Here is a 12,639-nt window from a genome sequence, read left to right on the forward strand (position 1 = left end):
ATAAATGGATTGAAATTGAATTAAAAAAAAAGATTGAAGGATAGCATGGTCATTGAACATGGGTGACCAAATACAGATGCTCCATCCGAATTGGTTTTAAGTCAAAACCATTAATTTTAATTATTAAGATATCTTTTAGGAGCATGTATTATTAATTAAATTAAGCATTGAAAAGCAACTAACCATCGTCAACTCGGGGTTATCAAATGATGGGATCTTTTCCATATGGGTTGTCCAATTTGGTCATGTGATTTGTGGACATTTTCCCCCCATTTTTCTAATACATCAACATTCATTATGCATATAAAACTATTGATGCAACAACATATCAATAAACAACGATAGTTGAGATTGGGTTACATAAAACAATTATTATTTATTTTGAGGATTTACAGTACTATTTTTGGCTACCTTTCTTTTAAATGTGAATCCTTAATCAATAGTGTGAATGGTATGTCCAATGAGAAACAACATAAATTATCTCTGATGGACTATTATTAATTATACAATAATAATGTAAGGATGGTTATGAATAAATTTTTTTTCATTGTATTTATTGGAGCAATTGTTCAGAAACTAATCCTTCGTATTGTTTAGGCCCATTAAGGGGTAAATGTTGACAATGAATTTTAAAGTTACTCCATAACTAGGGTGAAGATCAAAACTTCAACCACTGATCAAAGTAGAAAAGACCCTTACAATCTCACCTAACTTTCATAATTTATTTTATTATTGATTTAGATTTTGAATTCTCAAAAGAGACAACATGATACCATCTTAATAATTATTACATCAATGAGAATAGTGTTAGCTGTTCCATTTCATTTCTTATATAATATGTTATTTTTGTTATCATTTAGAGCAATATATTAACAAAAACAAGTGTTCTCTCAAGGCCAATTTTTTTTTTATTGTTGTTGGGTTTGATTTGATGATGATAGTTTATATATATATTGCTTTTATGTATAATTTTTTCATTTGTTAAATTAGAGAAAAAACATGTATGAATACATTCAAACTTAAATATTTTATTATTATTATAATAACAATAATATTTATTGAACTGATACTCAATCGACATAATAATATTTAATTTTAAATATTATTATTTTATAACACTAATTTTTTTATTGAAGACAGTTAAATTTATCAATATGGAGAGTTGTACCCAAATCAGATGCAAATCTGATTCCAAACCTAATTAATATGTTGATTGATAAAATTCATGTGCTTCACAGAAAAGATAGCCTCCAAAATAATTATTCAACAAATTAATTCATGTGGTTGAGAACTGATTTTATTTTAGAAATTAACTTAATCAAATTAATACCCAAAATGAATTATAAGTTGCGGCATGTGTGATGGTTGTCTATCTCATCTTTTAATTATGTGATCGAGATTTCAATTTTCACTTATGAGATTGGAGCACATTTTATAGCTAGTTATTTGCCTCTTCAAAGAATACTCATGGCGAAGGAATTAATCACTACTACCGATGGTGAATATTCTAGTTTCAATAAAAAAAATTTAAATACCCCAAATGAAAAAATCCAAGAAAATGAAAAATAGATTACAATATGTTTTAAGTATGTGAAAGTATGTTTTAAGTTTCTATGTTCTTTATGTATTTAGAATTTAGTTCTTTTACTTTTATTTTAAGGAATTTAGTCATTTTACTTTTCATATTTAAAAACACAAGTCCAAATGTTAACACCGAAATTCAAATTCATTACAACGTCTTTTTTTAGCTACATGGTTACTAGGTGAGGTTTTTTTTTTTTTTCAAAATGTCATACCAACAAATTTAACCTAAAAAATAGTTGTGTTAACAATTGAATATGAATTTTGAAATCTAAAAAATAGATGAATTAAATTCTTGGAAATAAAAGTACAAAAATAAATTTCCAAATTAACGAGGAGTAAAGGGCTTGTGGCATATTTAACCATGTAAATAATGACATTGCTCTTTAGCTTTTTCCCCTATTTGATTTCATATACAATCAACCTTCTCTATAATATATAGTCACCCACTTCACAACATTTCATTATAACAATCAAGTTTATAGTAGAATCGTTTTTTAATATTTTATTTTAACTCTTTATAACAACTTTTCACTTAACAACCATAGCTATGAACTACATTCTTTATTAAATTAGTTCTCTGTTAAAACATATTTTATAAAATTTTAAGCAAAAATTATAGCTATTTCATATAAGCAAACCTATTCATTATAATTTATTAAATAAAAATTATTTTAATTAAAATATCATTTCAATAAAATATTTAAATTTCAGATGAAAAAAATATTATTCATATTTTATTAAATGAAAATAATCTTCAATGATTGAAATTAAAATGTCATTCAATAAATTATTAAGTTCACTAATTAAATATTCTACCATGAATTTGGAACATTATAAACTTATAATTTGATTACTTAAATTTAATAACTTATGATAAATTAATCGATTTAACTTGATAACTTATATTCATTAATTAAACTTGTTATATTTATAAACTTGAAAAAATTTCTATTATAGGTTTATGACAAGAATATGGTAATCTCTCTAATTTTATTTACAGACCTTAAGGATGTATATATATCTATCTATCCAATAGTAGTTACGTAGGAATTAAATTGCTAAGAGATAATATCCCATAATAATATCTTCCAACATCCCGTTAGGAATCAAATTGCCAAAAAGATAATATCGATCCTAATAGTTTATAACAATTATCTCTTTATAGCAAGATGATATTATATATGTATGACAATCATTTCTCTATAACGAGCAAAATATTAAAAGATAAATAAAACTATCATAAAGAAAATTGAGGGTAAATAAACATTTATTATTTAATTGAAGAAGAAATAGGCCCTTCCAACCATTTGGTGACCTTTCAGTTCATCTTTGAGCATTTATTTATATTATAAATCCTTTGAATTTATTATGTTATCTTATTTTATGTTTCTTTAAATAAATTATATTATGAATTAATAGTTTTTTATATAAAATTATGAATTTAGTGTTAATTATTAATGATTTTGATATATAATTAATTGGTTGACAAACTTGATTTTTTGGTCATATCATAACTACCATTTTGATATTGATACAGAATTTGCAATTAATAAATTTGATATTATCATTACAATTATAAATTATTTTTATTTTAGGAATCTCAAAGAAAATCTTTCAATATCTTTTCTTTTCTTTTTTATAAAATTGTTAATTATTGAAACTAATTCCTTTTAATTAAATACATTTGGTGAAAGATATATTTTCTAACTTTTAAGCTTAAATTTAAAAAAATGTTTGCTTGACCTTTAAATAAAAAAGAGGGTCAATAGAGGAGAAATTATTTTGTAGGTCCTCTCGCCACATTATTTAAGACATTTCAATAATTTTTTATTGTTATTGATACATAATTTTGATTACTTTTTACCTTGAACTCCGAACTTCAAACTTCGAACCCCAATCCTAAATCTCAAATTCAAAACTTTGAACCTCAAACCTAGGGTTCAAGATTTAAGTTTGAGGTTTGAGTTTATAATATAAGTCAAATGCTCAATTTTTTATTAGATATTATAATTATTTAAGATTATCTTTTACCTCATTCATGCTGCAATTACTAAACTTTATTTTTAACAAATTAATATTTAGATACTACTCTATATTAATTTATCAAATGAAAATAAAAATGCTACTAAATTTATCACTAAAAATTATAAATTCTATAAAATAAATCAAATTAAAAAATTGAAAAAAAATTGAGGGCCTAACACAAATTTGTCCTTTTTTAGACACTACATTATAATATCAAATTTTAAAATTTTAAAATTTAAAGGGACTTAAAAGGAATTTTACAAATTTTAGTGCATGGGGGGCATAGCCGCAGCCAATCCCCCCTAAATTTGCCTCTGATCACAGGTTTCCTCATCCGTTTTACAGTTTGCACAGAGTCCTATTTAAGTCGAGATGGTATTCAAGTAAAAATACTTCCAACAATGATGACTCCAAGGTCAAGGGCGAATCTAGGAAAGTTGACAAGGGCCAAGGGCCTGACCCCCTTTAAAATGGATTCCATTTTAGCCATTTAATGTTTTAAATTAGTAAAAATAAAATTGTACTTTGAAACCCTAAATATGATAAAATTTTTGAGGCTATTTTACTAAATTGACCCAAAAAATTTTAATATATACAAAAATGATTCAGGTTCAAAAACAATCACTAAAATGACCTGAAATGAACAGTAGAATGGGGTTTTGGCATGTTAATGGCCACCACCAACTCATATTTTAGACCCATGATTGCCTGGTAATTGTGTCAGCCTTTAAAATTTATTTATTTATTTTTTGTTTTGGCCTGTCAATGGCCGGCACCAGGGTATTTTTTTTTAAAATCGTATCATACTGGTATACAAAAATACCAGTATTTAAAAAAAAATTTGGTGCTGGCATGTCAATGGCCGGCACCAAAGTATGAGTTTCAAAAAAAAAATTTGGCCTTGTAATGGCCGGCACCAAACCTTATATATAGTGGGTGGTTTGGGTTCGATAGTGCAAATGGAATGAGAAATTTTTTTTTTGAGAAAGCCATCAAAATGAGAGTGTTTTGTAGTATATCATCAAATGAGTTTTTCGTAGTGTACAACCGAATTGACAAAGCCAAAGACAATTTTTTTTTGAAACTCAGACTCACATCGGCCATTGATGATCCAAAGACCAAAAATTTTGATTTTTTTTGTACTTGGTGTTGGCCATTGACAGGCCAGTACCAAATTTTTTTTTTAAAACTCGTACTCTGGTGCCGGCCATTGATAGGCCAGCATCAAAAAAATTTGATTTTTGTACTTGGTGCCGGCTATTGACAGGCCAGGACCAAAAAAATTTTTTTTTTGAAACTAGTACTCTGGTGCCGGCCATTGAGAGGCAGCATAAAAAAAATTTGATTTTTTTTTTGTACTTGGTGTCGGCCATTGACAAGCCAGCACCAATTTTTTTTTAAATACTGATATTTTTGTATACTAGTATGATACTATTTTAAAAAAAAAAATACCCTGGTGCCGACCATTGATAGGCCAAAAAAAAAATTTTAAGCCTGACACAATTATCAGGCAATCATGGGTCTAAAATATAAGTTGGTAGTGGCCATTGACACGCCAAAACCCCATTCTACTGTTCATTTCAGGTCATTTTGGTGATTGTTTTTTAACCTGGGTCTTTTTATATATATTAAAATTTTTTGGGTCAATTTAGTAAAATATCCAATTTTTGAAATAAAATTTTAGATATTCTTTGATAAAATCTCAGTTTGAAGATGGATTAATGGTATTTGAATATAAACTCTCTTATTTCTCACCATTTGATTTATTTTTGGTACTATTCTATATATTGCAAAAGAAATCATTTGGCTAATGAAACAACATCAAGTAGACATTTGGTGAATAATAAACTATTAATGAAATGTTATTTTCAATTGGTCAATAATCAACTATTGTATAGTCCCATTCCCAACTCAAATCATCAAAATAGTACACATTATTTTTTATTTTATTATCAATATGGTATACTAAAAATTTCTAATTTTATATTTCCCTTTGCTTGTCGCAGAAACTATCAAGTTTGCAGTTCCAATGTACCCTAGAGACCAGGGATTTGAACCTCATATAAACAATTATTTCACTACTTCATTGCTAGACAAATTCCTACCCAAATTTGGAATGTCCACAAATACCCAAGTTAATTAATAAATTAGTCCCTTACACCATTATTTAATGAGGACTTGAATTGAAACACTGCATGCATTTATTGGTTTCTGTTTTTCTATGTATGGTAATAAAACTTTGGCTAATAGTTGAGTGTTGTCTCCCAAAACCTAAGCACAAAAATTAGTTCAAACATCACTACAAATACACACTATTAGCCACCTAAACCCTAAACTAGAGATTAAAAAAAATATTGGGTTTTTATTTTTAATGTTTCACAAGAAAATAGAAAAAGTGGGGTTTTAGGTATGCCTAACTATGATTAAAAGTGTAAATAATGATTAGATTAAAGATTGGGTGTGGAACAAAGGAGTTGACATTTTGACAAAAAAAGCTTCTGAATCTCATCAGTTTCAACCTTCATCACCTTTCCCCATGTGACTATTCTTACTAAAACGTCACCTAATACATAGGATTTAGGGTTTAATAGTAAAAAAATTGATCTTTTTTATAAGTAAAATGTTGTGTTCATATTTTATAGATGAAAAAAAAAACTACTTTACTATTATGGGTTAAATTTATTATTTGAGGCCTAAACTCGTTAACAATTCACATTGGGTTTTGAATGTTTTCTATTCAAGTTAGTCCTTGAAATTAATAATTGTTCTCATATTAAGGCTTGAATTAGGCAATCGTTTCAATATTAAGGCTTGAACTTTTTTTGTCCAAGTTAGTATTTGAACTTGGTAATTGTTCTCGCATTGGAGCCTAAACTTTAGGATATTCAAAGAAATATTAGGGGCTAACTTTGACAAAATAAAGTGAGAACAACTACAAAGTTCAAGGACTAATTTAGAAAAAAATAATTCAAACCCTAATTTAAGAATAGTTGCAAAGTTCAAGCACCAAAAGGTTATTTAACCATTTTGCTATCTATCAATCAAAACTAAAAACACAAAAGCCCCCCAAATTTTTTTATTTTTTATTTGGAGGGGGAGAGGTTAAGAGTTATTTAAATTGAGTGTGATTAGATATTTATTAATATTCTTATTAAGGGTTAAAGTTTGCTATTTGTGTAAGTTATAAATTTAGTCCTTATACTTTAATTTGATCAAATTTAATCTTTATATTTTTTGATTTAGTCAATTTTAGTTCTTGAGCTTTTCAAATTTTGAAATTTTAATCATGATCCAAACAATACCAGTTAAATTCGATTGGTTAAATTTTGCTATTAATATTGTATTATGCGTGAAATTGTAAATTTAATACATATACTCCAATTGGGTCATTCTTAGTCCGAAAAACTTTTTGAATTTCAAAACTTTAATCTTAACACAGATAACCGTAGTTAAATCCATTAACTAACTTTTTCTCGTGAATAATATCTGAAATTAACCAATGACACAACACTAACATATGATAATATATTTGCCGTGTCAAGTTTTGAAAATACCATAATTTAATAAATATAACATATACCATTTGATAAGAACTATTATTTTAAATTTGAAAAGTACAAATATTAAAAAGATCAAATTAAAGTATAATGACTAAATTTATAACTTATGCATATTGTAGGACTAATAGTAAAATATAACCTTTTATTAATTATTAATTTTAATATTTTTAAGTTATATATATTCATAATAATACAATATTAAATATAAAATTAATAATTGAGTAATTTTGTTAGGAGTGCCAAACTATCTTCAATAAAGGTTTGGTAAAATTTTTAAAATGATCTTATTATAGGTTTTAATTATATATATTTTAAATAATGTCTAAAACTACTTATAACCCCTCTCCAATATATAAAAAGAGAATAATACACTTTAGTATACTAAAATTTATGATTCTCTCGTATTAATAATAATATATATATCAATCGAATTAATGCTGGATAGATAAAAATCTAATAATTAAAATTTCAAAGATTTGCAAATTCCCAAAGCCTGCTGAATTTGACTTTAAGATTCCCTTAAAATTTTAACCACTCTCTAGTCTCTACGCTGCCAGTCTGCCATCCTAGATTCCTACTAAAACTCATCATCATTTTTATTTCCTTAATTACACATTTATATTGAATTTTGATTTAATATTAATATGATAAGTTAATTTTTTAATTTTATAATAAGAATTATCTTTATTTTATTATATAAAAAGATTTTAATTTTGATTATGTGTCCTTCAAAAGTAAATTTACTCATTTATTTTGGTATTTAAAATAATTGTTTATACATATAATATATGAATGTAAAATGTTGTCATATTAATAATAATGTTAGTGGATTTTTAAGTGGAATTAAAGTATATTTCATATTCAGTTTACGGTTTATGGAGATTAAATGTTTTGGAAATCATGGTTACCTCTTTTAACAATATCGACTCTAAGATTTGAGAGCCCTCTCATTGGGAGTGTATTGTGTATTACCATTACACTCAACATGACTTTTTGGAAGTTATACTTTACAATTATATTAATACCGAAGTTATTCATTGTGAACATATAACTAAATAATTAATGCAGTTCAAATTAATTCACTAGAACACATCTTAAACCATCACATTGATGTGTTATTGTTAAAAGTACTATAGAAGCCTGTTGGGAGTCAAATTGTATTTGATCATTTTTACCCAAAACGGAAAATTTAGTTCATGTACGCTAGACTAAATAGCAAATTGATAATTTTGCTAAAAATTCATTTATTTCTACAATTACGAAATTGATTAATGTATGTGAGCATAAAGTACACGTGACATGTTATGTGTTATTGTTTGATTATTCGTTAATCACGTCAATTTTAACAATACAAATGAATAAAAATTAATAAAATAACCAAATTATTTAATTTTTAAGTAAATGAAATAGAATGCAATCTGAATTTTATCTGCTATTAAATAAAATATCGAGAATGCTACTAGTTTGTAAATTTGAAATAAATTATAAAAAATTGTGATTTAACTTTTATACCAATTTTAGAAAGAAGAAAAATAATGGTTGAATGATGATGAAGTGGTAGTTAGTTCCAAATCATCTTCAATATGAACTCAATGATTCAAGTTGATGAACGGCTAAGATTAGCAGAATTTTAAAAACTACAATGATATGCATAGCATTTAAATACAATATCACTGACAACCTACCGTATATGAATCATGCATGAAATAACAGAGCCCTCAAAAGGATTTTCCACCTCTGAACAACAATCACTCGCAGGAGGCGAGAATGAAGAGCACGCAAGTCAACGATTGCACGCATCGAAGCGGCGCGTGAAGACAGGGATACACAAAATGCATGGAGCATGAAAGGCATGGGGGTTCTATTTTAACCGGTCGGTGTGGAATAACGTGGTGAACGAAGACTGGACCCTTTCTCACCTCATTGTTTGAACGGTAACGTTGAAAACAATTAACCCACACGTGCCGGTCAAACAAGGTTAAAATCTCTTTTAATTAAGGTCAAATTCTATAATTTGGCCAAAAAAGTCAAATTCTATACTATCTTAACTATATATTTTAAGAAGAAATCATACTTTTATGCAATCATCTCAATTAAATTCTATGTAATTATGAATAAATTTGATTTAATTTTTTATATATACATGTAAAAATTATAGCAAATATCTAATCTATTTCATAACTATAGTTATTTAGACTTGAAATTGACGAATAAAAAATACTCTTACTAATGTTTAGTAATTTTAAATGGAAATTTAAATAGGGTGTGGCCAAGTGGTAAGGTAGTAGAAATAATTAAGGGAAACGAATTAGCCTTAAAATTGAGTCTTAGCTCAATTGGCATGAGTATTATTGTTAATGTAGGAGGACGCAGATTTGAGTGTGTTGAAACACATTACCCTCCTATTTATGGGTTAGAAATGGACTGGGAATGGACTATAAGTAATTTTAAGCATCCTATCAAGAAGTTATAATGAGATTATTAAAAAAAAAATTGAAAATACACACATTTTGAGAAATAAGAGACTATTATAATTGATGACTAAAATAGCAAAATCATCTTAGTAGAAGGACTTTGTATAAAATTTTGACCTTAAATTAATCATTTGCAACGAATATAAATATTCATCGGGGAAGAGAACCTTCCCTCTAGGTTTCGGAAATAAGAGAAAAAAAGAAGCTGCAGATCTCTACAACCCCCATTTTAGTTGCAGAAACCTTTTAGGGGACCATTCTTTAAAACAAAAGAGAGAGAAGAGCAAAAAGAAAGCTAAAAATTCCATTACTTTGTCTCTTTATAATTTCTTTTTTCTGCAATTAAATCCCCTCATGCTTGTATCTTTAAAACCTTTGATCTTTACCCTTTTGTCTTCTCTTCTGTCTCAGCCTTAGATCCATAAAAAACAACCCTTTTTTCTTCGTCTCTTATAATTAAAAAAGAAAATGGCAACTGGTTGGAGAAGAGCCTTTTGTACTGCAATCCCTAGAGAACCTGAAACCACTGATCCTAGTCCTAAAAATTGTGCTAAGTTAAGCTTTTTTAGTAGTGGAAGTAACCCTTCTACTCCTCGTCTTCAACCATCTTCCACAAATGAAAACACCCCTAAAGCATCCAATCCTTCTTCTCCTCGTTCACCACTAAAGCTCTCACTTTTTCGTAATAGCTTCAAGTTCAGAGTAAGTGAATTTTAACATTTCGAAATGTGGATAAAGTTTGAATCTTCTTGTTGACAAAGTTCGGTTTTTTTATTTTTTGGCAGAGTACTTGTGGGATATGTTTGAATAGTGTGAAGACAGGTCAAGGGACGGCGATTTACACTGCGGAATGTTCACATGCTTTTCATTTTCCTTGTATAGCTGCTCATGTTCGTAAATATGATTCACTTGTTTGTCCTGTTTGTCATACTACTTGGAAAGATGTTCCACTTCTTTCTATTCATAAAAACCCCAGAAGTATTAACCAGCCAAAGCCTAAACCGGATTTGAGATCTTACGATGACGATGAGCCATTGCTTTCACCAACCGCTGGTGGTGGTCGTTTCGTTCCTATTCCAGAAGCTGATGAACACGAAGAAGAAAGCGCCGGCGATGTGGAGGAGTTTCAAGGATTCTTCGTGAATCCCAACCCATCATCCATCGAAGTACACCCATTCAACGGCCGTGATTCGAGGAATGTACAGGTCCGATTATCACCTGAAACGGCGGTTGTTTCAGTTGGCCGTGGATATGAAACTTATGCCGTGGCTTTGAAAATAAAAGCCCCTTCACGTAATACGGCGTCGTTTTTGGACCTTTCACGTCGTGCGCCTATTGATTTGGTTACGCTTCTTGACGTGAGCGGTAGTATGAACGGTGGTAAGCTTCAGATGTTGAAACGTGCGATGCGTTTAGTCATTTCTTCGCTCGGCTCGGCTGATAGGCTTTCTATTGTGGCTTTCTCGGCTAGTTCAAAACGGTTGTTGCCTTTACGGAGGATGACGGCTCAAGGTCAACGAGCTGCTCGGCACATTATTGATCGGCTTGTGTGTGGTCAAGGGACTAGCGTTTGCGATGCGTTTAAGAAAGCTACAAAAGTGCTTGACGATCGGAGGGAGAGAAATCCGGTTGCTGGTATTATTTTGTTATCTGACGGTCACGATGAAAGAGGTTCAAATCAACGGCTTCGTTCAAGCCACGTGTATTCCACTCGTTTCGCTCATATTGAAATCCCGGTTCACTCGTTCGGTTTCGGGCAAACAGGTGGGTTTAGTCATGACCCGGTTGAGGACGCGTTTGCTAAATGTATTAGTGGGATATTTAGTGTCGTGATACAAGATTTGAGAATCCAGCTCAGCTTTGCCCCTGACTCAGCTCCGGCTGAAATCACAGCCGTTTACTCATGTAACGGGAAGCCGACCGTTTTAACTTCCGGCTCAGTCCGGCTGGGTGATTTCTACGCCGAGGAAGAAAGGGATTTACTCGTGGAACTCAAAGTTCCGGCGTCGGCACTCAGGTCCAATCACGTGATGTGTGTTCGTTGTCTTTACAAAGATCCCATTTCGCAAGAAGTCGTATACGGCCGAGATCAATCCCTTCTCGTTCCTCAGCCGAACGCCGTTCGATCACCGACTCCAGAGATCGAACAGTTTAGATTCTTTTTCATAACGACTCGAGCCATAGCCGAGTCGAGGAGGTTAATTGAGTGTGGTAACGACTTGACAAGCGCACACCATCTGTTGGCTTCGGCTAGAGCTTTGTTAATGCAGTCGAATTCGTTGACGGTGGCGGAGTACGTGCGAGGGTTAGAAGCCGAGCTGACGGAATTGCAGCGGATGAAACAACAGATGGTGGAAATCCAACGGCGGAGAGTGAACGAGAGGGAACGAGAAAGGGAGGCAATTATGGTGGTGATGGATGAGAATGGGGAGCCACTAACACCGTCATCGGCTTGGAGAACGGCTGAGAAGTTGGCTAAAGTAGCCATGATGAAGAAGTCGTTGAATAAAGTCAGTGATCTACACGGCTTCGAAAATGCTAGATTTTAGTCTTTTTAATATTGTTATTTTTATAAAAAATGAAAAAAAGAAGTTAAAATGAATATATATTAGTATATTAGGGTTTTGTATTTATCCTTTTATTTCAATTTCTTTTATTTAAGAAAAAGGAAAATGTGTGTATTTGTAGGAAATTTTATGGTCAAAAATTTCTTTTAGTTTTATTTTTTGTCTTTTAATTAATTTGGAAGTGAATTATTATTATTATTATTATTTATTCACTTCATAATTATAATGCTATCATTTAAAAGAATGATTGGGATAGGACTGTAATGATGACTGAATCATTTTCTTATCATTCTTTCTCTTTTGTTTAATGTTATTATTTTACTTTTTTCAACTTCGAATAATAATGATGATATAACCTATAATTGAAGTTACCTAATATCTAGATTCATATATTATACAACAATATTTGGTATAATGAGTTTTTTTTTA

At 29.7% G+C, this 12,639-nt stretch overlaps 1 protein-coding gene across 1 annotated transcript; it reads left to right on the forward strand.

Moving 5' to 3' along the window:
• The first annotated feature begins 9,789 nt into the window (after positions 1-9,789).
• On the forward strand, positions 9,790-12,537 carry LOC108457418 (E3 ubiquitin-protein ligase WAV3-like). Its single transcript, XM_017756470.2, has 2 exons — positions 9,790-10,345; positions 10,429-12,537. The coding sequence occupies exons 1-2, from the start codon at positions 10,112-10,114 to the stop codon at positions 12,190-12,192; spliced, it is 1,998 nt and encodes a 665-aa protein (XP_017611959.1). The 5' UTR covers positions 9,790-10,111; the 3' UTR covers positions 12,193-12,537.
• Positions 12,538-12,639: the final 102 nt, after the last annotated feature.

Source organism: Gossypium arboreum, chromosome 6, assembly GCF_025698485.1.
Source record: "Gossypium arboreum isolate Shixiya-1 chromosome 6, ASM2569848v2, whole genome shotgun sequence".
NCBI classification, from domain to species: Eukaryota; Viridiplantae; Streptophyta; class Magnoliopsida; order Malvales; family Malvaceae; genus Gossypium; species Gossypium arboreum.